General features: G+C 53.3%; 10 protein-coding genes across 10 annotated transcripts; 6 read left to right on the top strand and 4 right to left on the bottom strand.

Annotated features, from left to right (window-relative positions):
• Positions 1 to 462: 462 nt before the first annotated feature.
• BZA70DRAFT_141763 (Ribokinase-like protein) lies at positions 463 to 1,898 on the top strand. Its single transcript, XM_064909636.1, has 2 exons — positions 463 to 1,051; positions 1,113 to 1,898. The coding sequence occupies exons 1-2, from the start codon at positions 742 to 744 to the stop codon at positions 1,808 to 1,810; spliced, it is 1,008 nt and encodes a 335-aa protein (XP_064768813.1). The 5' UTR covers positions 463 to 741; the 3' UTR covers positions 1,811 to 1,898.
• A 229-nt stretch (positions 1,899 to 2,127) lies between these two features.
• Positions 2,128 to 3,862, top strand: BZA70DRAFT_288966 (adenylate cyclase associated N terminal-domain-containing protein; the record flags this gene model as incomplete). Its single annotated transcript, XM_064914079.1, has 3 exons — positions 2,128 to 2,180; positions 2,249 to 2,866; positions 2,929 to 3,862. 3 exons carry the CDS (start codon positions 2,128 to 2,130, stop codon positions 3,860 to 3,862), a joined length of 1,605 nt encoding a protein of 534 aa, XP_064768812.1.
• Positions 3,863 to 4,001: 139 nt separating this feature from the next.
• Positions 4,002 to 5,838, bottom strand: BZA70DRAFT_141750 (uncharacterized protein). Its single transcript, XM_064909635.1, has 3 exons — positions 5,570 to 5,838; positions 5,127 to 5,492; positions 4,002 to 5,055 (listed from the first exon to the last, which is right to left on the bottom strand). Exons 1-3 carry the CDS (start codon positions 5,612 to 5,614, stop codon positions 4,141 to 4,143), a joined length of 1,326 nt encoding a protein of 441 aa, XP_064768811.1. The 5' UTR covers positions 5,615 to 5,838; the 3' UTR covers positions 4,002 to 4,140.
• A 431-nt stretch (positions 5,839 to 6,269) lies between these two features.
• BZA70DRAFT_247200 (triacylglycerol lipase) lies at positions 6,270 to 7,296 on the top strand (the record flags this gene model as incomplete). The annotated part of the gene is made up of 3 exons (XM_064910650.1): positions 6,270 to 6,386; positions 6,446 to 6,592; positions 6,685 to 7,296. Coding segments are annotated over exons 1-3 (831 nt in total), but the record flags the coding sequence as incomplete, so codon positions are not given.
• A 311-nt stretch (positions 7,297 to 7,607) lies between these two features.
• On the top strand, positions 7,608 to 8,285 carry BZA70DRAFT_288963 (FK506 binding protein; the record flags this gene model as incomplete). The annotated part of the gene is made up of 5 exons (XM_064914078.1): positions 7,608 to 7,638; positions 7,781 to 7,879; positions 7,953 to 8,058; positions 8,125 to 8,185; positions 8,244 to 8,285. The coding sequence occupies 5 exons, from the start codon at positions 7,608 to 7,610 to the stop codon at positions 8,283 to 8,285; spliced, it is 339 nt and encodes a 112-aa protein (XP_064768809.1).
• A 177-nt stretch (positions 8,286 to 8,462) lies between these two features.
• BZA70DRAFT_310265 (chromatin modification-related protein EAF7-domain-containing protein) lies at positions 8,463 to 9,935 on the bottom strand. The gene is made up of 3 exons (XM_064914914.1): positions 9,759 to 9,935; positions 9,553 to 9,689; positions 8,463 to 9,478 (listed from the first exon to the last, which is right to left on the bottom strand). Exons 1-3 carry the CDS (start codon positions 9,856 to 9,858, stop codon positions 8,489 to 8,491), a joined length of 1,227 nt encoding a protein of 408 aa, XP_064768808.1. The 5' UTR covers positions 9,859 to 9,935; the 3' UTR covers positions 8,463 to 8,488.
• A 307-nt stretch (positions 9,936 to 10,242) lies between these two features.
• Positions 10,243 to 13,471, top strand: BZA70DRAFT_256615 (MCM2/3/5 family-domain-containing protein). Its single transcript, XM_064910811.1, has 3 exons — positions 10,243 to 10,669; positions 10,749 to 12,165; positions 12,229 to 13,471. Exons 1-3 carry the CDS (start codon positions 10,473 to 10,475, stop codon positions 13,177 to 13,179), a joined length of 2,565 nt encoding a protein of 854 aa, XP_064768807.1. The 5' UTR covers positions 10,243 to 10,472; the 3' UTR covers positions 13,180 to 13,471.
• Positions 13,472 to 16,968: 3,497 nt separating this feature from the next.
• On the bottom strand, positions 16,969 to 17,992 carry BZA70DRAFT_310263 (uncharacterized protein; the record flags this gene model as incomplete). The annotated part of the gene is made up of 2 exons (XM_064914913.1): positions 17,265 to 17,992; positions 16,969 to 17,192 (listed from the first exon to the last, which is right to left on the bottom strand). Coding segments are annotated over exons 1-2 (792 nt in total), but the record flags the coding sequence as incomplete, so codon positions are not given.
• A 1,092-nt stretch (positions 17,993 to 19,084) lies between these two features.
• On the top strand, positions 19,085 to 20,820 carry BZA70DRAFT_237525 (sterol C-22 desaturase; the record flags this gene model as incomplete). The annotated part of the gene is made up of 3 exons (XM_064910416.1): positions 19,085 to 19,238; positions 19,314 to 19,467; positions 19,551 to 20,820. 3 exons carry the CDS (start codon positions 19,085 to 19,087, stop codon positions 20,818 to 20,820), a joined length of 1,578 nt encoding a protein of 525 aa, XP_064768805.1.
• A 623-nt stretch (positions 20,821 to 21,443) lies between these two features.
• Positions 21,444 to 23,627, bottom strand: BZA70DRAFT_237647 (component of the chromatin assembly complex; the record flags this gene model as incomplete). Its single annotated transcript, XM_064910422.1, has 4 exons — positions 21,444 to 22,604; positions 22,701 to 23,218; positions 23,283 to 23,391; positions 23,502 to 23,627. The coding sequence occupies 4 exons, from the start codon at positions 23,625 to 23,627 to the stop codon at positions 21,444 to 21,446; spliced, it is 1,914 nt and encodes a 637-aa protein (XP_064768804.1).
• Between the last annotated feature and the right edge of the window lie 475 nt (positions 23,628 to 24,102).

Below are 24,102 nucleotides of genomic sequence, written 5' to 3'. Positions count from 1 at the left end.
CCAGATCGAACGACCTCTGAATGCCTTCTTTCGGCTGCGGCGGTAGAGTTTCCGCTACTGACACTTTAGGTTGCACACTTGTTTGTTCAGAGTTGAATGGCCGATCCCATGCCGCTGCTAGCTGCGCCGCTTTATGCCACGATCTGCCAGTGTTGATTGCCGTGTCTCCAGCGACAGTATGATTTTATTTTCCAAATAAATCCCATCATTATAGCCAAAAGACACCGCTACTGGCTTCCAGAAAATGGGGTCTAGCTCCCGATGGTAGATCAGAGCATAGAAACGTTTGCAGACAAGGCTGAGTGCGTGTAGCCGTTCTAGCTGAAGCTGTGCAGGAGCAGGTTCATGTCCACGGGGCGGGAGTCCCGTTGGTGCGGGCGTGTAGAGCCGAACGATCTTGATGAGGACCTCCCTTGGAAGATCAAGTATCTGAGCCATAACACAGGAGGTTTCTCAGTATATTCTTCTCGTCTGGAATATTTGCACTGAATTGTAGAGAGCGAAGGGGTAAATCGGGGATATAGGCCCCCCAGTCGTGCGGCTCAGCAGACTTGCATTTGGCGGGGTGCTCGACTTTTTTACTGATCGCGAATTTTACTGATCACATGACCTACCAGATTGGGTCTCGAGGAACAGTTGCTATCAGGGCACAGTCATGTCTCTATAAAATCATCCACCGCGAACTCGACAGCATCTTTTGCATGGAGAAGTCAGATCAGGACTATTAGAAGGATCTGAATCATGGATAGCGTGCCCGAGGTCTTGTTTGCCTCGATGGGCATGTTCATCATCGACGAGATCCACTATCTCGACGGAACCTGTCTCAGAGATATCGTCGGCGGCGCAGGAACATATGCTGCCTACGGAGCCAGGTATTTTCTGCCACCTCCAGCGTCTAAAGGCGTGGGGTGGATCGTGGACGCCGGTAGTGATTTTCCAGAGCAGATTAAGCAGGATTTGCTCGCCCTCGATACCACCCTGATTTTACGGGAGGATAAGTCGAGACTTACGACCAGAGGATGGAATGGATACACAGAGAATGAGCACAGAGGTTGGTTTATGTTTTTGTTTTGACATTTATTGTTACACACACTGACTTGATATCTTGACAGCATTCAAATACATGACGCCAAAGAAGAGACTCACAACCGACGACCTCGAAGGCACACCGCTGATAAAATCCAGAACGTTTCATCTCATCTGCTCCCCCGAGCGCGCCACCAGTTTAATTGAAGGCATTGAAGGACGGAGGACAGCGTTAGGTGCCGGTTTGCCCAAGGCAATTATTGTATGGGAACCAGTACCTGACTTGTGCACGCCTGACCATCTGGAAGCGTGCTACGCCGCTTTACCTTCGGTCGACATCTTATCTCCCAACTCTGCCGAGGCAGCTGCGTTCTTTGGCCAGGACGAGCCCAAGGAGAAAGACGAGATCGAGGCTATCGCGCGTCGCTTTCTGCCATACATGCGCGACGACGCGGCTATCGTGATCCGAGCAGGCAGCTACGGCAGCCTTGTTCTTACAAAGAAATCCGGGAGCACATGGCTCGAGTCGTACCATACGCCGTTCCCCGACCGAGTGGTCGATCCTACCGGGGCGGGAAATACGTTTGTCGGAGCAATGTGCGTGGGCTACGTGCTCTCGGGCGGCGACTTTGTCGAAGCGGCGATTTACGGGAATATAGCTGCCGGATTGTCGATCGAGCAGGTTGGCCTTGCACGGCCTTCGACGGCAGATGGGGTTGAGCTGTGGAACGGCAGCAGGGTCACTGACCGATTGGCAGAGTATAAGAAGCGGATAGGACGGTAGTGAGCTGTCGGTGTGTATATATGTGTAGTATCTGTATTTATAATGCTATTATAGGATCTGACTCTATAATAGTAGAGACCAGCGAGAAGCTCTATCTTCTTACTGACGCTAATGCACGCTCACAGCCTGCATCCAGATCACATGACCTTCAAGCCGCATAACTAAACCCGAACCACTGCAGCCCCGGTTTGAACCGCGGTTGCAGAACCCCTTTGGCGCGCCTCATGCGCCCGGGACCGCCTTCGGCTCTACACGCGCTTCGTCAACACCCGCTGTTCCTTCACCACCGCAAAAGCAATCAACCTGATTCCATCAAGATGGCCGAATTCCCAAACATCCCGGGCTACAACCTGGTCACGCTCATGAAGCGGTATGTATATCTCCTTGTCCTGACTCGCTCGCGATCGGCAGCTCTGACTGACGCTTCTTCTATCGCAGACTCGAGGCCGCAACCTCCCGGCTCGAGGACTTGACCGTTTTCCAGAGCCAATCGATACAATCCTCGCGCGAACCGTCGGCGATCAGCACGCGCGAGCTACCCAGTGCCTTGGCTACCTCGTCCGCTACTCCCGTCGCTGCTGCCACACCCGCCGCGCCCGCCGAGCCCACGCCTGCGCCTGCGCCCGAGCCAGTCGTCGAGCAGATCTCGCCGGCGGTGCAGGAATTCGACGATTATGTAGCCGAGTTTGTGACTCCGTTTGTGGCGCTCAGCAAGGAGATTGACCCGGTTGTTGCCGAGCAGGCGGAGGCGGTCGCGAGTGCGTTCGCGGCCGAGCGCGAGTTTTTGCTGATCGTGTCCAAGGCGAAGAAGCCTGCTGCTTCTGATTCTGCGTTTATGGATCTGTTCAAGCCGATTTCGGAGCAGGTTGTTAGAGTGCAGGATCTGCGCGAGGGGAACCGAAGGTCAAAGTTTTTTAATCATCTGTCGACCGTTAGTGAGGGTATCCCCGCCATTGGATGGATTGGCGTCGAGCCTACGCCTGTGCCGTTCGTGGGGGAGATGAAGGACAGTGCTCAGTTTTATGCCAACCGAGTCATCAAGGAGTACAAGGAAATGTAAGGCATTTGTTTTTGTGTTTGTATACTTTGATCATAGTTGTCTTAACTCTTTGCTCTAGTGACAAGAAGCATGTTGAGTGGGCTCAAGGCTACCTGAAGCTCCTTACCAACCTGCAGGCCTTTGTCAAGAAGAACCACACCACCGGCCCCTCGTGGAACCCCAAGGGCGAAGATCTGGCCACTGTCCTTGCGTCCTCCAAGTCCAAGGAGGCTGCTGCTCCTACTCCGGCAGCTCCGCCCGCTCCCGCCGCCGGTGGCCCTCCTCCACCCCCGCCACCCCCACCTTCTTCTGTCTTCCAGGTGTCTTCCGAGCCCAGTGCTCCCGCTGGCGGTATCGGCGCCGTCTTTGCCGAGATTAACAAGGGTTCCTCTGTGACTTCTGGTCTGAAGAAAGTCGACAAGAGTCAGATGACGCACAAGAACCCTTCGCTGCGAGCCAAGGAGCCCGTTGCGCCGACGACCAAGTCCAAGACTCCGCCGCCGCCTACGAAGCCGCAGAGCTTGAAGCAGAAGAAGCCGCCTCGGATGGAGCTCGAAGGCACGAAGTGGATCATCGAGAACTACGAAAACAACCCCGAAGTGATCGTCGAGGTCGAGATCAACCACGGCGTCTTCATCCACCGCTGCGCAAACTCGACGATCCAGCTCAAGGGCAAGTTCAACGCGCTGACGATCAACGAGTGTAAATCAACCGGCATCCTCATCGAGAGCATGGTCTCGGGCGTGGATGTGATCAAGTCCACCAGCTTTGGCCTGCAAGTGACCGGCAAGCTCCCCACGATCTCGATCGACCAGTGCGACGGAGGCCAGATCTACCTCAGCGACCAGTCGCTCGACGTCGAGATCTACACTTCGAAGTCGTCGGCTATCAACATTAACGTTCCTGATCCGGAGCTTGATGGCGATTTCAAGGAGCAGCCGGTGCCGGAGCAGCTCGTGCACTCGATCAAGGATGGCAAGCTCGTTAGCACTATTGTGGAGCATATGGGTTAGTAGTAGCCTTTTTTGTATAATTCTGTGATGTTGTCTTCACCTATGTGATTCGTTTATGATACAGTCGTTTGTCTCTGTTTTGCATAACTTTTTTGTAGTAGATTTGCTCTGCCTAAACTCAGGGTAAAAGAATATTATAATAAAACATGTTACGTGCTTATATACATGGAAAAGTGCTAAACTCGCGCGTCGACACAACAAACTTTGTACATTCTATTTTCCCATCTCCATCAACCCGCCGATCCGTTCAGGTAAGATCAACTCTGCAAATAACAGATTTACTTTCTCCGTCTGACGTAGAATCGGTAAGCGTTCTGGTGCGCCTCCAAGCTAATCGGAGAGATGACCTCGGAATGTCCCTCTCTGATGACAGGATCACGCATGTAGACTGCGCTACAGCTCTTGAACGAGATCTCAATGTGATGCGGCAGGATGGCGAACGGCGCCAGGAACGGGCGCGGAGTCCAAGGTGTGAAGTAGGGCTTGTCTGGGTCCTCTAGACCATAAGGGCCTTCTTGCCATGGCAAGTCCAGGCCGGTGAACTCCTTTTTGTAGACATACCACCAGTGAGGAGTGAATTGACTGGATGGCGCCAGGAACTCACTGAGAAGCTCCTGGCTCTCGGCGATAGCAAACCCGTGTTCAACCTCGATGAAGTGCTTCACCAGCTCCTTGAACTCATTGGAATCCTGGTTCACGGCTTTAGCAGAGAAAACCTTCTTGTACGCTTCCTTAAGACTGTCGGTCTCGATATGACTGGGCGGAGTCACCTCAGCCGTAGACGTATCGTCCGTAGACGTATCGGACTCCTTGTTGGAAGCCTTGAATTCTTCAAATGCGGTAAGCAGTCCTGAGACCGCAGATTCCTCATAAATCGAGCGGTCAAAGTCCTCCGCCTCCATCTCGGCGATCCTCTTCTTCAAAGTTTCGATAGCCGTAAGTCTGCACTTGCGGTAGAGGGCATCGCCATCCATTAAACCATCGACGGGCATAGGCTGAAACTTTTCATTAAACGCATCCTCCGCGTCTTCTTCGCAATAAGCTAAAAACTGTCTGAAATTTTCCCGCTGCTGTTCGTCAACGAGTTCCGACTTCTCTTGCGACGGCTTCTCGCGACCGACCGCTCGGAGGACACAGTCGGGCTCGACCTGGAATACGTCGCCTGGCCTGAGCGGGTACCGGCAATATTGCATCTAACACGAGGAGAAAATGTCAGCTCAAATACTCCGATGAACGACATGCGCAAAACAGAATATCAACTTACCCGTCGTCCGTTCACCTTCACCTTTCCCTGAGCCACAAACTGCCTCGCCTGTTTCGGACTGCTCGCAAACATAGCTCTGAACACAGCCACGTCCAGTCGTCGCTCGAGCGGCGTGAACAAGTCCATGGCGATGGGGGTCTCCGCCGTCGACTGCCCTGGGTTGTCGTTGTTGAAATTCGCGACGCTCTTCAGATGTGGGTTGAAAACTCCTTGCCACTGGTGCTCTGTGATATGGTCGCCGTGGTACGCACGCGACTCGCGCTTTGATAACCATCGCTGTTTGTACTCGGAGAAGGGCGCGAGGTAGAGATCGTCCTTCTTTGCCAGGTTGTAAAAGTTCTGTTTATGCCACGACGATCGAACAAGCTAGAGACGGTAAAAACATAAAGTAAGCATCAGCTATTACAAAACAGCTTCAGATATCGAGATAAAGCACCACTTACTCCGCGCACGAGCGACTTGAGCGGAACCGATGGCTTCTTCGGCATCTCGCTCGACTACCACTGGACGTGAAAGGAAAGAATGCAAACAAACACAAAAACTAATGCTCAAGCAAGCAATCTCCAGACAGCCGATTGATGGGCTATTCCAATCGTCGCGCTGATTTGCTCAATTGCTCTGCTGGTTCTCGAGCAAGCGACGTCCTGCGGTTTTTCAGAAAAAATTTCGGGATTTGGTTTGCTCGGGTGTGAGAGTTACCCGGATTGAAGGAGTACGACACCCGTGTAAGCGCACAGTGATGGCTCCTACTTGTTTGTTCTACAGTCGAATTCTTTATTCTTTATATCATAGATTCAATGGACAATGGCTGCTTTAATGATATTCTGTCTGAGAGTGATTTGCTGGTTCACTGTAGAGGCTCTTTTGCGGAATAGTCAGAGCGGCACTTCTGCGACGGCAGTCGAGATAGACCCTTCGAATCTGCTACAGACTAGCAACGGATCAAATTCGACATCCGACTCTGAGCTGATTTTCAAAGTACGCCATGAATTCGAGTTCTCGGGGTTCTTCAAATCGGAAGCGAGTGGATCTGATATCCGCTGGGAGGATGTTCAATTAGTCGGGAATGTTTCTGCCGAGCAGCGACTCGGTATCTTGACGACTACCGAATCTACTGACAGCGGAGCGGCGGGTTGGAAGTATATACCCAATGTTCAGGATAAGTGGACGCTTGTCAGTCTAGGAAAGATGTGCGCGAATGCGTACGTGAGGTCGCCGAGCGACGATGGCTGGATAGAGGGTGACAAAGAATGGGAGAAAGTAGATGAGATATTGTATAGCGTCTGAGATTTCTGTGCTAATCTTCTGTCGTTTGAAAGGGTCACGCGATTGGCTGGCAAGGCGATGGTCTCCGTGGTCACGTTTTTGTGGATCTGTTGCTGCGGGTCGTCATTATTGCGTTCAAAGGGACGACGACGCGATTGTCGGTCGATGGCGATGATACGGTTGATAACGACAGATACAATGTAGTGTCGAGCGGGTCTGTTTTTCTGTACAGGTTCAAGAACTAGCTAACACTTTTCTGCTTTGATTCTCTGTGTGCTTTTTCTCATTACAGGACAATCTTTTATTTTCATGCTGTTGTGCTGCGGAAAGCGGCACCTGGGCACCCGAGGTTTGCGACTGCTACAGCTCTTCGCGGTCGTATCTGTGCTCCAACAGTTGTGTTTCCGGGAGTTTGAGAGGAGAGAGCTCTTACTACACGCAATCTTTAAGCGTCTACCAGCATGTGCGGCATATGTATCCCATGTCTTCGATTTGGTTGACAGGCCACTCTCTCGGCGGTGGCATTGCGAGTCTGCTCGGCCGCACGTACAATCTACCTACGATCACGTTTTGTGCGCCCGGTGAGAAGCTAGCTGGCGAAAGACTCGGGATCGCAGGCGGTGCTGAAGACGGACACATCTACCACGTTGGCAACACGGCGGATCCGATCTTCATGGGCGCATGCAACGGCGCGCTGGCGGTGTGCTCGGTTGCAGGGTATGCGCTGGAGACGGGGTGTCATATGGGGTATGAGTGCGTGTATGACACGGTGAATGACAATGAGACGGTGATGTCGGTGGGGAATCATGGGATCCGGAAGATGGTTGAGATCATGGAGGGATATGGGTCTGCGCCGGCGTGCGAGAGGCGGGATGAGTGCAGGGATTGCTTTCTGTGGGATTACGAGGAGTAGGTTTGTTTGTTTGTTGCTAGGAGGAGGTTTTGTAGAATTATACAGGATACAATAGGATACGATAAGAATAACTAGATTACTACAAAATACAGGAATATTACAATAGCGGGCGGAGCAATGTCGTCATAGGAGGAGAAACCCTAATTTCCAAGCGGCCGCCTTAAAGCGCAGATTTGGCTTCTTGAACCTTTCACTTCTTCTCTGCTCTCCAGATGTCATCACGCCTGCTTTCATCTACAATCCGCACTTCTTCCTCTTCGCTCAAGCAATTATCTCGCTCTTTTTCTTCTACTCCTTTCAGAATGGGTGTCACTGTTGATAGCATCGCTCCCGGTAGGTTTGGTGCTGCTGTGTGGTGTGATGGGGGAGAGAGATGAGGTAGATGAGGACCCTGGTGGGCCTCAACCTTTCCTCTTTTCTCTTCTCTCGCAATCAACCTGGTAATTGCATGTACTGACCATTCCTATACGTATAGGTAACGGCGCCGACTTCCCCAAGGCCGGAGACAAGGTCTCCATGCACTACGTCGGAACTCTCGAGAACGGCAAGAAGTTCGACAGCTCCAGAGACAGAGGTGAGCAAGAGTGTTTCACATCTACCGCTTCAATTGCTTTGCTTGCTTAGAAGCTGACATCAATTCTCTCCAGGCAAGCCGTTCGAGACCGTCATTGGCGTCGGCCAGGTCATCAAGGGCTGGGACGAGGGTGTTCCCAAGCTCTCTCTTGGCGAGACCGCCAGACTCACCATCACTGGGTATGTCACGATCATCTCCGATCAGTTATCTATTTAGTGTACTGACCTTGATGTCTTTCAATCTAGTGACTACGCTTACGGATCCAGAGGATTCCCCGGTCTCATTCCTCCCAACGCTACCTTGATCGTACGTACTTCTCGCTCAAGTATCGATTTAAAGTCTATATGCTAACAGTATGATTCAGTTCGAGGTCCAGCTTTTGGGAATCAACGGCAAGAAGGCCTAAATCTTCTGCCAATGACAGAGTGAATGGCCGGTATAGACTTGTTTCTACGATCCTGCTGCCTCTAAAAAGAAGAGGGGAGGTTTCTTTTCCGGCCTGTATAAGGATATTTTGTACTATTTGACCTGAAAAATAAAAGATGCTCGCCTCGAGCGAGCTGATTCTACAGAATATGAAATTAGGCAGAGTGTATAATGTAGTGTAGATTATTTCCTCCGTGAACTGCGTCGGGTAGGCCCGCTGCTTCTAGTTCCAGGAGCTCCAGATCCCGCAGCACTCCTTCCTCGTCCCCGTCTACTGCTCCGACTGACTGCCCGTCTCTTATGTGTCTCTGGCTCATCTTTATCGCTCATCTCTGTAGACCCCTCGTCCTCATCTCCCTCTTCCTCTTCGTCCTGTTCTTCCTCGTTTGCATTGCCGTCGTCCTCTTCGCTTTTTTCCTCCTCTCCCTCGTCTTCGTTCTCATGTGTTTCTTCGCGCTTGGTGTTTCTCGTCGACGCAATTTTATCTGACCGTCGCGATGTAGTATTAGATGCCGTGTTTGAATTTGCAGCAGCCCGGCCGCGCCCACGTTTCGCGCGCGAGGGTGCCGGAACCGGTGTTTTCTCCTGAGGCGTCGAAGCAGCGCGTCCTCGTCGTCTAGTCGTCCGAGGCGCGACTTCCTCCTCTTCCTCCTCCTCGTCCTCTTCTTCCTCTTCTTGCTCGTCCTCGCCCTCGTCGGCGTCATCATCTTCACCCTCCCGCTCGTCGCCGCCGTCTTCGGTCTGATCCGCGTCTTCGCCAGCAGACGCTTCGTTATCGCTCGTCGCGGCCGCGACTTCCCTACTACTCCGCTTCGTGCCGCGCGCAGCAGCAGGTGTCCCAGCGGCGGCCTCATCCGGCGTGGCCGCGACCGGCGTCGATATCTGCGCGGGACTCGTCGCCTGACTATCTGTCGCGCGCGCGTGCTCGATCTGCAGCTCGCCAAAGTCGTCCCAGGGCAGGATGAACTCTGATTTCATTTTCGCCGGGCGCGCGGGCGTGGTGGTGGCGCCGGTGGTGGTGGAGTCGTACTCGTCTTTGGGTTTGGCGGGGCTGCTGCTCGCGCTGTCGGCTTCTTGTTGCTGGATCTCGGCTTGGTGACGGGTTAGCATTGCGGGTGGAGAGGAGGGGATGGGGGATTGTGAGGAGGAGTCTTCGGTCGCGGTTCCGTCTTCCTGTGATGTGAATGCGATTAGAATCTGCACTGGTTTGATTAAGATGTAGGAAATGAAGGAAAGGGTGGACGTACGAGCTCATCGAGACCTTCGAGATCATACAGCGTCGCGAGTTTGTCCCAGATACTCTTAGTCGACAGATACGATCCCTGAACGTTCGAGTTGTTCACCATCTGCCGTATACAAACCATCATAAAATGCTTATTCACACCTACTCCTCCAACGTTAGCAATTCAATACATCATAGCAAACAGTAGATGGAGTCCGCAGAGCAACTGACCTACTGGTTTATACCGACATATCGCCTTAAACAGCGCGGTCTCCTGCTCGATGTTCCACGCATCCGGCGCAACGGTCGTCAACTCCTTCTTGCGCGTCATCCTTGTGCTTGTGAAGTCGCCGCCGTTATGTTGCTGTTCAGTTATTGTTGCTGTTGCTGTTGCTGTTGCTGTTGCTGCACTTGGATATACTTTTGCTCCCGCGAACGTGGACTGCATAAGCAGGATATTATTTTAGATATATGCTGCAATATGTAAGTGATTATGTAATATTTTGTGAAGCTGGCGCAATGGCCAACAGGCAGGCAAGATCTGAATAAACCATTTCTGAGAATAATCAGTAGCGTCAGCAGCAGTTCTTTCTTATTTATCAGGCGAAAGAGACGAGCGCGGGAAGCGGAAGACGACGCGAGGCGGACGCGTCAAAGTAGAGTGAACGCGTCTTTGAGTTAGACAGACGCGTCTTTTATTTCCAATCAAGGGGTTGGCTGCCCCGACGCGTTTTGTCAATTTCCCACTCTGGGCTAATTAACCCTTTGCCATTCACCTCCTCTCGACTTTGTCTTCCTTCCTCCTTTCTGATTCTTCCTTACTTGCTCCCTACTTCTCAGCTCTCAACTACACCTCATCTCTCAATCAGCTACTTCTCATCCCTTTCTTCACCTCACCTCACCTCACCTCACCCTCGACTCACTTCCACTCCCACACCACACACAATGGAGACCCCCGCAGGCCGCGACCTTCAAGACGCCGTTCTCGAAGACCGGACGCGCAAGTTCCAGGAATTTCTCGAAGACAGAACACATGCGACAGACTACCGCGACCTCATCCGGCTCATGCTCGTGCGCGACGAGCGACGGCTCGTCGTCGATCTTGATGAGGTCCGCGACTTTGATCGTGAGTTTTGGCAGGGGTATGTTTTTTTCTTCTTTCCTTCTCTTGTAGTATCAAAAGATGTGGGTAAGAGTTGTGCTGACTAGAGTTGTCTATAGACTACTGGACACCCCCGGCGAGTTTCTACCCGCTGCAGACAGGGCACTCCAGCTAACCGTCGTCGCGATCGCGGAAGCCCGCCACAACGTCGGCGAAAGCGATGTCTTCTACGTCGCCTACCGCGGCAGCTTCGGCGACCACGCCGTCAACCCGCGCACCATCTCGGCCAGCCACGTCGGCAAACTGCTCAGTCTCGAAGGCATCGTGACCCGGTGCTCGCTCGTGCGGCCAAAAGTCGTGCGCTCGGTGCACTACTGCGCAAAGACGGACCGGTTCCATGCGCGCGAGTACTACGACCAGGCGATGGCGAGCACGTCGACGTTTGTCGGCTCGGTGTATCCGACCGAGGACGCGGACGGAAACCCGCTGACGACAGAGTACGGATACTGCACGTACCGCGACCATCAGACAATGTCGATCCAGGAGATGCCCGAGCGCGCGCCCGCAGGCCAGCTGCCGCGCAGCATAGACGTCATTCTCGACGACGACCTGGTCGACACCGTCAAGCCCGGCGACCGCATCCAGCTCGTGGGCATGTACAAGTCTATGGGCAGCCGCTCGAGCTCGAAGGACGGCGGCGGCTCGGCGCAGTTCAAGACGGTCATTCTCGCAAACAATATCGTGCTGCTGTCGTCCAAGGCCAACGGAGGAGTTGCAAGAGCACGTATCTCGGATATCGATGTCCGGAATATCAACAGAGTCGCAAAGAAGCGCAATGTGTTTGAGCTGCTCTCCCAGTCGCTCGCGCCTTCGATCTACGGACACGACTACATCAAGAAGGCGATTTTACTCATGCTTCTCAGCGGTATGGAAAAGAACCTCGAGAACGGAACACATATCCGTGGAGATATCAATATCTTAATGGTCGGAGATCCATCGACTGCCAAATCGCAGCTCCTGCGCTTCGTCCTCAACACGGCTCCCCTCGCCATCGCCACCACCGGCCGCGGCTCGTCCGGCGTCGGTCTCACGGCGGCAGTAACCTCTGACAAAGAAACCGGCGAGCGCAGACTCGAAGCCGGCGCGATGGTGCTCGCGGACCGCGGCGTGGTCTGCATCGACGAGTTCGACAAGATGAGCGACGTCGACCGCGTGGCGATCCACGAAGTCATGGAGCAGCAGACGGTGACGATCGCAAAGGCGGGGATCCACACGTCGCTGAATGCGCGGTGCTCGGTGATTGCGGCGGCGAATCCCGTGTTTGGCCAGTACGATACGCATAAGGACCCGCACCGCAACATCGCGCTGCCGGACTCGCTCTTGTCTAGATTCGATCTGCTGTTTGTCGTCACGGACGAGGTCGAGGACGCGCGCGACAGAGCGATCAGCGAGCATGTCCTGCGCATGCATCGCTATGTCAAGGCCGGGACCGAGGAAGGTATCCCGGTCCGCGAGGACTCAGGCCCGAGCATGCAGGTCGGCGGCGGCTCGACGATGCACCGCGCCGACGACGAGGACGAAGACGACGAGGACATTGAGGCCAACGGCGGCGCGAAGGAGGACGCAGACGAGCACAAGGTGTACGAGAAGTTTGACGCGCTGCTGCACGCGGGCGTCACGACGCGGACAAAGTTTAACGGCCAGCACAAGATCGAGGTGCTGAGCATCCCGTTCATCAAAAAGTACTTGCACTACGCCAAGATGCGCGTGCGGCCGGTGCTCTCGCAGAACGCGGCAGACTACATTGTAAACACCTACGCGGGCCTGCGCAACGACGAGCTCAGCGCGCAGCAGCGCAAGACGTCGCCCATCACCGCGCGCACGCTCGAGACGCTCATCCGTCTTGCGACCGCGCACGCAAAGGCGCGGCTGTCGCAGCGGGTCGAGCGCAAGGACGCCAAAGTCGCCGAGCAGATCCTGCGGTTCGCGCTGTTCAAGGAGGTCGTGCGCGCGGAGCGTAAGAAGCGCCAGCGCGTGAACGAGGACAGCAGCGACGAGGAAGAAGACGAGGACGACGAGGACGACGAGGACGACTCGGCGACGTTCAGGAGCTCAGCCGTGCCGAGCTCGCAGTCTACGCGCCAGCTCCGGGGTAGCAGCAGCAACGGCCGCGCCTACGACGAGTCGATGACTTCAGTCGTCGACGACGAGGACGCGGCGCCGCAGGATAACTTCCAGCTGCTGGCGCAGGCGGTCGAGGCTATGGGTGTGTCTGACGGCGCCGCGGGGAGCAGCAGCATGGCGGGCCAGCAGCCGGGCACAGGGGTGTCGAACTCGCGCGCGCAGCTGTTTACGCGGATCATGGGACAGCTGCTGAACACGCCGCTGTTTGCGGACGAGTACGCGTCTGTCGATGTGCTGGTTGCGGAGGTCAACAAGCGGATGGAGCAGGAGGATTTGTTTAGTGAGCAGGAGGCAACGGCGGCGCTGAGGAAGATGAATGACCGGAACCAGATTATGTTGTCGGGCAATATGGTGTATAAGATTTGAGGAGTTTGCTAGTGTGTTGTTTGTATTTTTTTAGTTGTTTGTATTTGTCTGTTTAATTGTGGGGTAAGCTGTAGGGCTGTTTTATTGCTATTAATGAATTATCAGGGTCAGAAAGGTGTTGTAGTTGTAGATTATGCAAGTAGTCCAGAATAGGTAATTGTCGGGATTCGGATGCGCAGAGGATCCGAGATGGGAGAGGTGATAATTGTGGCGAAGTAGCGTCGTCGCGCGCCGAAGGGTTGTCGTTGGATGACATAATGAGGGGATAAGCGATGGATAAGTGGAAGGTAAGTGGGAGTTGTAGTGGAAGCGCAAGTGATTAGGAAGATAGTAGATGATCGTTGATTATCAGGAAGACTGGGTAAGCCAGGCTTCCTTAAATATTACTCTACAAGATGCCTCATTCTATCCTCTCGCCGGAAGAGATTAGTCTCCACGTTAGCAGGACGAGGAGGCTGGCTCTCGAGGAGTAAGAATGTTAGTAAATGAGTGTGGTTTGTTGACAAGAAGGAACCGTGCGGAGGATGAAGGGATCTTTGATGAGGGGAAACCTCCCTGCTCATGCCTTAGCGTCCTGCGAAGTACTCTTCATGCGGGAGGGTGTAGGCGTGACCTTGTGAAGTGAGGCAGAGGTAATCTCCCGTGGATGGACTGCTGGTTAGGCGTTCTGAGGTGAGGCAAGATGGCTGGGCTCTTGCAGGGATAGATGTAGTAGACGGACAAGCATCGTGAGGTGAGGCAGGATGACAGGTCTCTGACACGGATGAGGGTTTGGAGGAGGCCGGGCAGTTCTGCCTCGCAACCTCATGACACTCCCCCCCCAGGCGACGTCTAGTCAAAGAGGTCGACGGCCTATAAGGAAGTAGTTAGTGTTTTGGTAGCATCCCAGAACTGAATAGCTTGCCAGGGAACGAATTGCGATTCAGCCCAAGAGTTTTCGGATTCTGGTGTATGTTTCCATTTGCATAGGAAGCGGCGACCATTGTTGATGCCAGTAGGTTCCTCAGCAATAATTTTTTCGACTTCGAAGAATTCCATGGGGTCTCGTACATTCTGAGCTCGTTTCGACCTGGTGTGATAGGATGGTTCGGGTTCAGAGATGTTTTGTGAGCCTGGTGGGTAATACTTCTTGATGCGATCAATGTTGACTACCGGGTGACGGCGTCTGTCGTTGAACTGAAGGCGGACATTCTGATTTGCTTCAATTGCAGTGATCACGAAGGGGCCTTCGTATGGATCATCGAAAGCTGATAGATGAGTGGCTCTTCTGCGGAGGAGCACTTGGTCGCCAGCTTTGTAGGGTGGTGGTTGGGCGCGATGTGCATCGTAGGCTCGTTTTTGTTTGACCTGGGCCGCGTGCATTGCGTCCTGAACTCTGAGCCAAACACTTTGTATATCTTCAGTGTAGTGCTGCTCTGGTGCGGCAACGGATGGTGTTATGCCATGAAATGATCTAGGAGTGTAGCCATACAAGGCTTCGAACGGTGACATGCCGATTGAAGTATGCAGGGATTGATTGTAAGCGAACTCGAGTAAGGAAAGATAGGAATCCCATTCCCTTCTCTGTGCTCTGGTCAGCGAATGCTTTATTAAGTTCTTCAGCGTCTCAATTGTGCGTTCAGATTGGCCATCCGTCTGCGGGTGAGAGGCGGTTGACATAAGAGGGGTGATGTTAAACTGGTCGCGGCATCTGTTAACGAACGCGGAGGTGAAGGCACTATCGCGGTCGGAGACAATGGTGTCCGGGAGTCCATGTTTGGTGAAAACGTAGTCGATTAAATCATCGAAGACATCGGCTGCTTTTCTTGTTGATTGCATAGGAATGAAAGTAGCAAATTTTGTGAGTCGATCTACGACCACAAGAATTTGGTTATTCCCGTTAGTTGTTTGTTCGGCGATTATTGCGAAGTCCATGCTAATGGATTTAAAGGGGACATTAGGGATCGGCATTGGTTGTAACATACCTACTGGAGGCTTGTGAGGAACCTTCGTCCGCTGGCATTTGTCGCAGCAGCGAACGAATCTCTCAATGTCTCGGTACATGTTCAGCCAATAGAAGTCCCTTGCTAATTGAGCGTGCAACGCCGCAACACCTGGGTGTCCAGCGGTAACTGAGTCGTGATATTCTTCAAGGAATTTAATTGGAAGATCTGCTCCAGGGATGCATAATCTCCAGGGAGCTGTGTCTTGTAAACGGAGATAGATCAGTCCCTCGCGGTAGTCGTATCGCGAGAGGATGTTGTCCGTGATATGTGTGTTGGATTGGGTTCTGTGTGTCAGCTGATCTATGAGTATTTTCCATTGGGGAATTTTTTGGTACTCTTGTCGAATGGTCTCCAAGTCCACAGGGTAATGGATGGTTAGAGACGCAGGTTGCACATAGATTAGTTTGTTCATAGGGATGCGAGATAGTGCGTCGGCGACGACATTATCTTGGCCTTTGCGGTAATGAAACACTGGATGGTAATCTGCCAACTTCTCGATCCAACGACGTTGTCGGTCGTTAAGAATTGGTTGAGTTGGTAGGAATAATAGAGCCTTGTGGTCGGTATAGACGTCAAATTCCTGACCCACTAAGAAAGGTCTCCAATATAGGCAAGCTTCAACAATAGCGAGGGCCTCTCGATCATGCGTCGGGTAGTTCCTTTGATGTTTGTCAAGCTTCTTAGAGAAGTAGGCAACCGGGTGTTCGTCTTGAACAAGCACGGCGCCAATTGCTACAAGTGAAGCATCAGTCTCGATTGAAAAGCGTTTGCTGAAATCGGGATGGCTGAGTACCGGCGTTGTAGTGAGGGCTTTCTTAACCGCGTCGAACTCGCGTTGGAGATCTTCGTCCCAACGTAGGATCCGTGAGTTAGACGACGCAGCTGTCAAGCGGCTGGAAATATGAGCATAATTTTGCACGAACCGTCGGTAATAATTAACCATACCAAGAAAAGATTGTAAGTCTTTAACAGAGGTAGGCACCGGCCGTTCTAGAATCGCAGAAATGTGTCGAGGGATGGGCTGCAGTCCCGAACCGGAGACAACATGACCTAGAAACTCACAAGAAGATGCACATAGAGTAGTTTTCTTTGGTTTGACGACAAGCGCGTTGTCGGATAGTCGCTTAAGGACCAAGTTAAGGTGTGAAAGGTGATCCTCCATAGTCTCTGAAAAAACTAGGATATCATCCATGTAGACAATCACAAACTGATCGAGCACGTCGGCAAGGATTTGGTTCATGAAGCGTTGGAAAGTTGCTGGCGCGTTGGTGAGACCAAACGGCAGCACGGTGAATTCATATAAGCCATAACGCGTGTTCATGGCGGTTTTGTGTTGGTCTTCGGGGTGCACCGGAATCTGCCAGTAGCCACTGGTCAAGTCCATTTTGGAAAAGATTTTGGCACCACCGATACGATCTAGCAGTTCGTCCAGTCTAGGGATTGGATAGCTGTTGCGGATTGTTTGTTTGTTCAGTGCGCGATAGTCTACGCACATACGGAGGGACCCATCTGTCTTTTTAACAAATAGGACAGGGGCGCCGTAAGGACTTTTAGAAGGTTTTATCATTCCTTCTTTGAGTAGTTTGGTAATTGTGTTTTTTAGTTCTTGCAATTCTTGTTGCGATAATCGGATAATACCTTTACGCGGCGGGTGAGCTTCCTCGCCAGGTTTGAGTTCGATCCGATGTTGGTATTCTCTACTAAGTACCTTTCCCATAGGTACTGTTTCCGAGAAAGTGGTTTGATAATCTTTGAGCAGTTTCTCGACTCTGGATTCATATCCTGCAAGAAATTCCGCTTCGACCGTGAGTCCGTTCATATGCTCTGGGAGGCTGAAGGGAACCGCGTTTTGGGAGATGTCGATACCGTCGATACCTTCCTGAATTCGGATAAGATATACTTCGGTGTTTTGGTTACCAGGTCGATCTTTGAGGTGCTTGGTAAACTGATGCATACTGCAAACTTCGATGGGGTTCTCGACGTTCCCGAATGATGGGCGTTCAGAACTGAAAGGAAGGATTAGGTTGTCTTGTTTTTGTAACATGAGTGTATTGTTTAATGTATTGATAATTCCTCCGTACTTTCTTAAGAAAGGCATACCTAACAACGGTGGACCGTCGAGGCCGGATAGAACGTAGAAATGAAGAGGGAAGTCGTAATCTCCGACTGTTAACGTAATATTAGCTGTTTTGTGGGCAACCACAAGACCATTAGGTGTAGACATGAATCGAGGTTTATCGAATTTGTGGTTTTGGGTTTTAATCCCGTGCGTCGTACAAAACCGAGCACTTACTGCGAAAGAGGAACACCCAGTATCGATAGTAACTGGAATGGTGTTGCCATTTAAATTCATCTGGACACACACGGTGTCAGATTCCTCGGGCAGTAAGGGGTTTGAAGTACTTAGGACTTTGGAGTCGATATAGGTATCGTCCGGGAGAGGGCTCCAACCTGCCAACGTGCGAATGATTCCGCGCGGGACCTGATCAAGGGGGATCATAGAAGGCGGATCCACCTCAGTTAGGGCCAGTTCGCGGAAGTAGGCTGCCTGGACCTTTGCAGGATCGACGGCGGTGTACTTCTGGACGACTGGGGCGTTGGTCGGGGGAGTCGCTGGCAAGGTGGATGTCTGACCGGTTGCGGCAGTCGGCGCTTTGGGGCGCCTCATGCGCTCAAGAAGGGAGGTTACCGGTCTTGATACAACTGCGGGAACTGGCTCGGGCTCGGGTCCGGGGGAAACGCTCGCCGTCGAAGGCGTGGTATCCGCGGGGAGAGGCACCGTCGGGCCGGTGTCTCCCACAGAAGGGTTCCCCGTTCCTTCAGTGGGAACGGGAACCGGGGCAGCCGTCTCCTCAGTGGAAACGGTAGCCGGGACGGAGGCGCTAGCGGCCTCCGTAGGTTGAGATGCTGCCTGAATTGTAGCCGCATCGCTACCATGTGGCGAAGTAGCGTCGTCGCGCGCCGAAGGGTTGTCGTTGGATGACATAATGAGGGGATAAGCGATGGATAAGTGGAAGGTAAGTGGGAGTTGTAGTGGAAGCGCAAGTGATTAGGAAGATAGTAGATGATCGTTGATTATCAGGAAGACTGGGTAAGCCAGGCTTCCTTAAATATTACTCTACAAGATGCCTCATTCTATCCTCTCGCCGGAAGAGATTAGTCTCCACGTTAGCAGGACGAGGAGGCTGGCTCTCGAGGAGTAAGAATGTTAGTAAATGAGTGTGGTTTGTTGACAAGAAGGAACCGTGCGGAGGATGAAGGGATCTTTGATGAGGGGAAACCTCCCTGCTCATGCCTTAGCGTCCTGCGAAGTACTCTTCATGCGGGAGGGTGTAGGCGTGACCTTGTGAAGTGAGGCAGAGGTAATCTCCCGTGGATGGACTGCTGGTTAGGCGTTCTGAGGTGAGGCAAGATGGCTGGGCTCTTGCAGGGATAGATGTAGTAGACGGACAAGCATCGTGAGGTGAGGCAGGATGACAGGTCTCTGACACGGATGAGGGTTTGGAGGAGGCCGGGCAGTTCTGCCTCGCAACCTCATGACAATACTGAAGGGATAGAAGAGGATAAAGACGGACAGGATATGGGCAAGAACAGAAGATAATAAGAACAGAATAAAAACAAGAAGAAGAAATAGAACAATGATATTAAACAGTATAAATACTCAACCAATACGGAAACAGCCAAACAAGATTGAAAAGAAAACTGCGGTCGATAACAGGCCACTGATAAGCCTCATCAAACCGGTTCAGCAGCCGAATACGAGCTGCGAACCCGAGAAATTACTCGGTTCGGACGGCTCGGGCTTTTGTTGCTTCTTCGCGGTGCCCTCCTTCTTTCTTCCTCATCGCTGCTCGCTGCTGTGCCTTGTTTGCAGAAGTTGTTCTTACTCCTCCAGCACCTGCTTCTTCGTCAACTACATCATGGCTGCTGTTGTCGATAACTCCTCGCTGCTCTTTGAAGCTGACGACTCCCTCGCTGCCGTCTCGTCGGGAGTGCTCGCGTCCGTCCTTGCTGGGTTCTCGTGGGGAAGACTTTTCCTTGGCCTCTTTGTTGGCCTCCTTGTTTGGGACCAGAGTGCGTCTTCTTTTGCTTGTTCTCACTCTTAACTCTTATTGTGTGTGGTAGCTGACAATTGTCCTCTCTATCTAGTCTCCTACCTCACCAAGAAGGGAAGCATTGCCGGCCCCCGGTTCAAAATCTACCCCATCATAGGCCCTTTCCTCGAGTCTGTCAACCCCAAGTTTGAGGGCTACATGGCCAAATGGAACAGCGGTCCTCTCAGCTGTGTCTCTGTCTTCCACAAGTAAGTCTCCTCTCACACCTCCCTCTTCTCCTCCTTCTGAAGCAAAGGGAGTAAACAAGTAAACACGCTTACTAACCCTCCAGGTTCGTCGTCATTGCCTCGACGCGCGACCTCGCGCGCAAGATTCTCAACTCGCCCGCGTACGTCAAGCCGTGCGTGGTCGACGTCGCCATCAAGCTCCTCCGCCCGACCAACTGGGTGTTCCTCGACGGCAAGGCGCACGTCGACTACCGCAAGGGTCTCAACGGTCTGTTTACGCGCAAGGCGCTCGGCGTCTACCTCCCCGGCCAGGAGGAGTGCTACGACCGTTACTTCAAGGTCTTCCGCGAGATGTCCAAGGACGGTCCGGTGCCGTACATGCACATCTTCCGTGAAATCAACTGCGCGGTCTCGTGCCGGACGTTCTGCGGGCATTACATCAAGGAGGAGCAGGTCAAGCTCATCTCGGATAACTACTACCTCATCACGCTCGCGCTCGAACTCGTCAACTTCCCCGTCATCCTGCCGTTCACCAAGGCCTGGTACGGAAAGAAAGCGTCCGACATGACGCTCGGGATCTTTGAGGAGTGCGCGGCCAAGGCGCGTGCGGCGATGGAGGCCGGCGAGCCGGTTACCTGTACGATGGACGCGTGGATCCGCGAGATGCTCGACGCGCGCGACAACGCCAAGAGCGACGACGGCAGCTCGGGTGTGTCGATCCGTGTGTTTACAAACAAGGAGATCTCCGAGACGATTTTCACGTTTTTGTTTGCGTCGCAGGACGCGTCGTCGTCGGCGACGACCTGGCTTTTCCAGATCCTTGCCGATCGCCCGGACGTGTTTGCAAAGGTGCGCGAGGAGCAGGAGCGCGTGCGTGGAGGTGACTTCAACAAGCCGCTTTCGCTCGACATGATTGACCAAATGACATTCACCCACCAAGTCGTCAAGGAAGCCCTGCGCTACCGTCCCCCTGTTATCATGGTCCCTTACCTCGTGAAGAAGGACTACCCGATTACGCCGGAATACTCCGTCCCCGCGGGCTCGATGGTGATTCCTACCCTGTACCCCGCCCTGCACGATCCCGAAGTCTACCCGGAGCCGGAGACCTTCAAGCCCGAGCGATGGGAGGGCGATTTGCTCGCAAACAGCGCGGCCAAGAACTGGCTTGTGTTTGGCACGGGACCGCACGTGTGTCTGGGCCAGACCTACGCGGTCATGAACTTCATGGCGATGATTGGAAAGGCGGCGCTGACTATGGACTGGACGCATGTCGTGACGGAGAAGAGCGAGGAGATTAAGGTCTTTGCGACGATCTTCCCCGAGGATAACTGTATCCTGCAGTTCAAGGCGCGCGAACTGCCTGCGTCGGCATAATATAGATCTCTCAATCCCTACTATACATTTTCTTTTTCCTTCTCATCGTGCTTTCTCCTTTTTTTTTATCAGTTCTCAAAGTATATCAAGTATCGAGCAAGGTGCATGACAATGACACCAGGTTATCACGGCTTCTACATCAAGAAAAAACGAAAGAAAAAGATAAATATACGTCGTGTTTAATGCCAGCTCCAAACTTCACATAAAGAGGCGAATTTTCTCTCTCTGTGTATTTTAATTAATCTATCAAACAATCATCACTCTGGCTGCTGCTGCTGCTTTAGAGATTTTATGTGTTTTTCTTTCCTAAGCTGTATTTTCTCCTTCATCTTTACTTGTTTTTTCTTTTTCTTTTATCTTTTTAATAGTGTATTTCTAATTCAACCTTTCTACTTTTATAAATTATACATCGGTCATACACGTTGTAAAAAACATCAGAATACGGTAGATGACAATATAGATCCAACCCGCTCTCTCAGCAGAACCATCACACTCAACTCTTTCTTTTATAAAAAACACACACAAATATAAATTAGAAAAAAAGGAAACTCCGAGCAACTTAAAGCACCACAAACCAGCTTTTCATATACCGACACACAAGAGCAGAAAAAAGAGAGGGACCTCTACTGCTTCCGCACACCTCCTATCAGCATCGGCGCTATCCGTCTCTTCTTCTTCGCGTCCTTCTCTCCCGTCTCCGCCCCCTCGGTCGTCTCCTTCTCCCGTTTCTGAGCCGCGGTGGAGGAGGAGGAGGTACTATGCTCTGCTATATTCGGCACCGGACTTATAATCGGTTTCGGCAGCGGCGCGGCGTCAGCGACGACAGACGACGTCGAGGTCGTTAGTTCAAGGTCGACAGTAGACGCCGGCGTGGGTGGGTAATACGTCCCACTCTCTCTCTCCATCTCAGCCTCCGCCGCTTTCTTCTCATCATCGGCATCGCACTCGCCACCGCCGTACACCTCGCCAAGCTCGCCCGGCTCAAAGACAACGTCCGAGCAAAACCCGTCGGTGGAGGTCATAAACAGCACGCGCCCGTCCACGCTCCACGTCAGGTCGGTAAACGTCGCGTAGTGCAGGTTCGAGACCACGCACAGCGGCGTCGTCTGCTGCGTGTCGTAGATGAACACCGAGTCCTGCGTCGCCACAGCGTACACGATCCGGTACGGCAGCACGAACGCCTGCTGCGCGCCAGCACCAGTCGAGGAGGTTGAGGGAATCGATGGCGGAGGCGGGAGCGCCGATTCTGAAAGGGATGGGATTGCGAGGCCGTCCGGCGCGGAGGAGTCGATTGTGATGTTTGTTGTCTGGCGACGGGATTCGCTTGCGGTCCGCAGCTTGTACTTCACGGGCGAGCAGCGCACGACAGTCGCGGGTTTCTTGAGGAACGGCAGGTGCGCGACAGGAGGCTTGTTGAGCCCCGCGCGCGTGTAGATGTAGACTGTGTTTGTCGTTTCCTCGACGCCGGTCGCGCTGTTTGTGTGCTTGAACTGGCCTGCGGGGGTGAGCAGCAGACTGCCGTCCGGGGTGAAGGTCAGCCGTCTGAAGAAGGAGGTGAGGCCTTCGTTGTGGTAGAGCTGCGACATGCGGAAGCCGAGGTTGGGAGAATCGAGCTGGCGCACGGCCGGGAGGGGAAGCGCGGGGGATGGGGACGGCGAGCGGCGGACAGAGGGGGAGTTGCCGAATGAGGAGCGGCGGGAGTGCGCAGAGAGAGGGGGGGGTTGCATTGAGAAGGATGATGGTGTGTTTGGGGCAGAGGTCGAGGGCGATTCAGAGACCGCGGGCTGTGAGGACTGAGGGGTTGAGACGCTGGCTGGGGCGGCGGCGGCAGCGGAGGAGGAGGTGGTGGAGGATGAGGAGGAAGGGATTGGAGGTGCGACGAAGCTGCTTGGAGCAGAGGTGGCAGATGCCGGAGTCGACGGGGCGGCGGCGGCGGCGTCGACATCGACGACGTGTTTTGCGCCCACAGGAAGCTCGGCTTTTGATATCTTGTGATGCTGCTGCAGCGCAAACTGGCCATCCTTCGACTTGAGGGTGTAGATATGCACGGACCGATCCGAGCTCTGCGTGGCGAGATACTCGTTCAACGGATCCCACGCCACGCCCTGGACATAATGATTATGCTCTGCAATCTGCCGTATGCAAAGCCCCGTGGCGGCGCTGTAGATGCGCGCGACGTTGTCCATCGAGCCCGCGATGAGGTACTGCGAGTCCGGCGACCATGCGAGGTCGTAGATCTCCGCCATCGAGGACCGGCATAGGTGTCTTATGCGCCAGGTTTCGTGGTCGTGCGCGCGCTCGTCGGGGTCTTCGCCAAACGCGTGGCGGGGCTCGTCTGAGTCTGCGAGCGACCAGAGGATGACGTTGCCGTCGTCGCCGGCCGAGGCCAGGATTTCGCCTGGGTGAGTTAGTGTCTGAGAGAGAAGAAGTGTGATTTTGTGAAGGCAGGTAGGACGACACACCACTAAAGTCGAAACGAACAACATTGACGGCCTGGGTGTGTTTGACGAGGGTCGAGAGATATGTGACGGAAGGAAAGAGTCCGTCGTCTGAGAGACTCACGCGCCAGATCTGTAAATACGACGCGTCAGAAGGTGATAATTATGCAATGCCGTAGCTTAATCTCGGCTGGAGATGTAGCAGTAATAACTAAAGCAGTATATAATCTAGAACAGACGCACCCGAACGCTGTTGTCGCCGCCTGCGGTCGCGAGACGGCCGTTGCCAGATCTCGATGGCTGGAAGTGGGCGCTGTAGATGGGTTGGCTGTCGGTGTGCCAGTGAAGGGTGAGAGCGTGGGCCCTCATGCTGGAGCAGAGCAGAGCAGATCAAAGCAAGCAGAGCAAAGCAAAGTGAATTGCAGATACAACTTCTGTCTCTGAGACTGTGAGCAGCAGTAAACAGAGTATCAGAGCAACAGCAGATCCACAACGGCCTCCTCCCTTTCTCTCTGCGCGGCTGGAGGCGGAGTGCTGCGCAACAGTCGCGCGAGGGGTTTGTGTGCTTACAAATACGCAAGGGGCTGGTGTTTGATCACGTGCGTGCTGCGTACACGGTTTAGAGTTTCGGGGCTGGCTGAGCTGCGGCCGAGCAGCTGAGGATGAGGATGAGGATGAGAAGGTGGATACGCCGGAAGCTGTTCAAAGAGACGCTGCTGAGAGTGTTAGTGAGTGTGGAGAATAGCAGAATATCAAAAGAGCAGAGAAGACCAGAAATGAGATGAGATGAAAGCGGCGCCGGTTCTGGCTGGTTCTGGTGCTGATCGAGAAGAACAAACCACAA

The sequence above is a fragment of the Myxozyma melibiosi genome, assembly GCF_037950935.1.
Source record: "Myxozyma melibiosi strain Phaff 52-87 chromosome Unknown BZA70scaffold_4, whole genome shotgun sequence".
Taxonomy (NCBI): Eukaryota; Fungi; Ascomycota; class Lipomycetes; order Lipomycetales; family Lipomycetaceae; genus Myxozyma; species Myxozyma melibiosi.
Note: the sequence above shows the minus strand (reverse complement) of the source record. Positions and strands in the feature narration are given on the sequence as shown.

Excerpts from the sequence above, each read along its gene's own strand:
- BZA70DRAFT_141750 (XM_064909635.1), bottom strand. The coding sequence starts at position 5,614 with ATGCCGAAGAAGCCATCGGTTCCGCTCAAGTCGCTCGTGCGCGGA. Across the intron at positions 5,493-5,569 it reads TCAAGTCGCTCGTGCGCGGA|CTTGTTCGATCGTCGTGGCA; the intron begins GTAAGTGGTGCT and ends TACCGTCTCTAG. Across the intron at positions 5,056-5,126 it reads TGAAGGTGAACGGACGACGG|ATGCAATATTGCCGGTACCC; the intron begins GTAAGTTGATAT and ends TCCTCGTGTTAG.
- BZA70DRAFT_310265 (XM_064914914.1), bottom strand. The coding sequence starts at position 9,858 with ATGACGCGCAAGAAGGAGTTGACGACCGTTGCGCCGGATGCGTGGAAC. Across the intron at positions 9,690-9,758 it reads ATGTCGGTATAAACCAGTAG|GTGTGAATAAGCATTTTATG; the intron begins GTCAGTTGCTCT and ends TTGGAGGAGTAG. Across the intron at positions 9,479-9,552 it reads TCGAAGGTCTCGATGAGCTC|GAAGACGGAACCGCGACCGA; the intron begins GTACGTCCACCC and ends TTCACATCACAG.
- BZA70DRAFT_256615 (XM_064910811.1), top strand. The coding sequence starts at position 10,473 with ATGGAGACCCCCGCAGGCCGCGACCTTCAAGACGCCGTTCTCGAAGAC. Across the intron at positions 10,670-10,748 it reads GATCGTGAGTTTTGGCAGGG|ACTACTGGACACCCCCGGCG; the intron begins GTATGTTTTTTT and ends AGTTGTCTATAG. Across the intron at positions 12,166-12,228 it reads ACTCAGGCCCGAGCATGCAG|GCCAACGGCGGCGCGAAGGA; the intron begins GTCGGCGGCGGC and ends GAGGACATTGAG.
- BZA70DRAFT_141763 (XM_064909636.1), top strand. The coding sequence starts at position 742 with ATGGATAGCGTGCCCGAGGTCTTGTTTGCCTCGATGGGCATGTTCATC. Across the intron at positions 1,052-1,112 it reads CACAGAGAATGAGCACAGAG|CATTCAAATACATGACGCCA; the intron begins GTTGGTTTATGT and ends ATATCTTGACAG.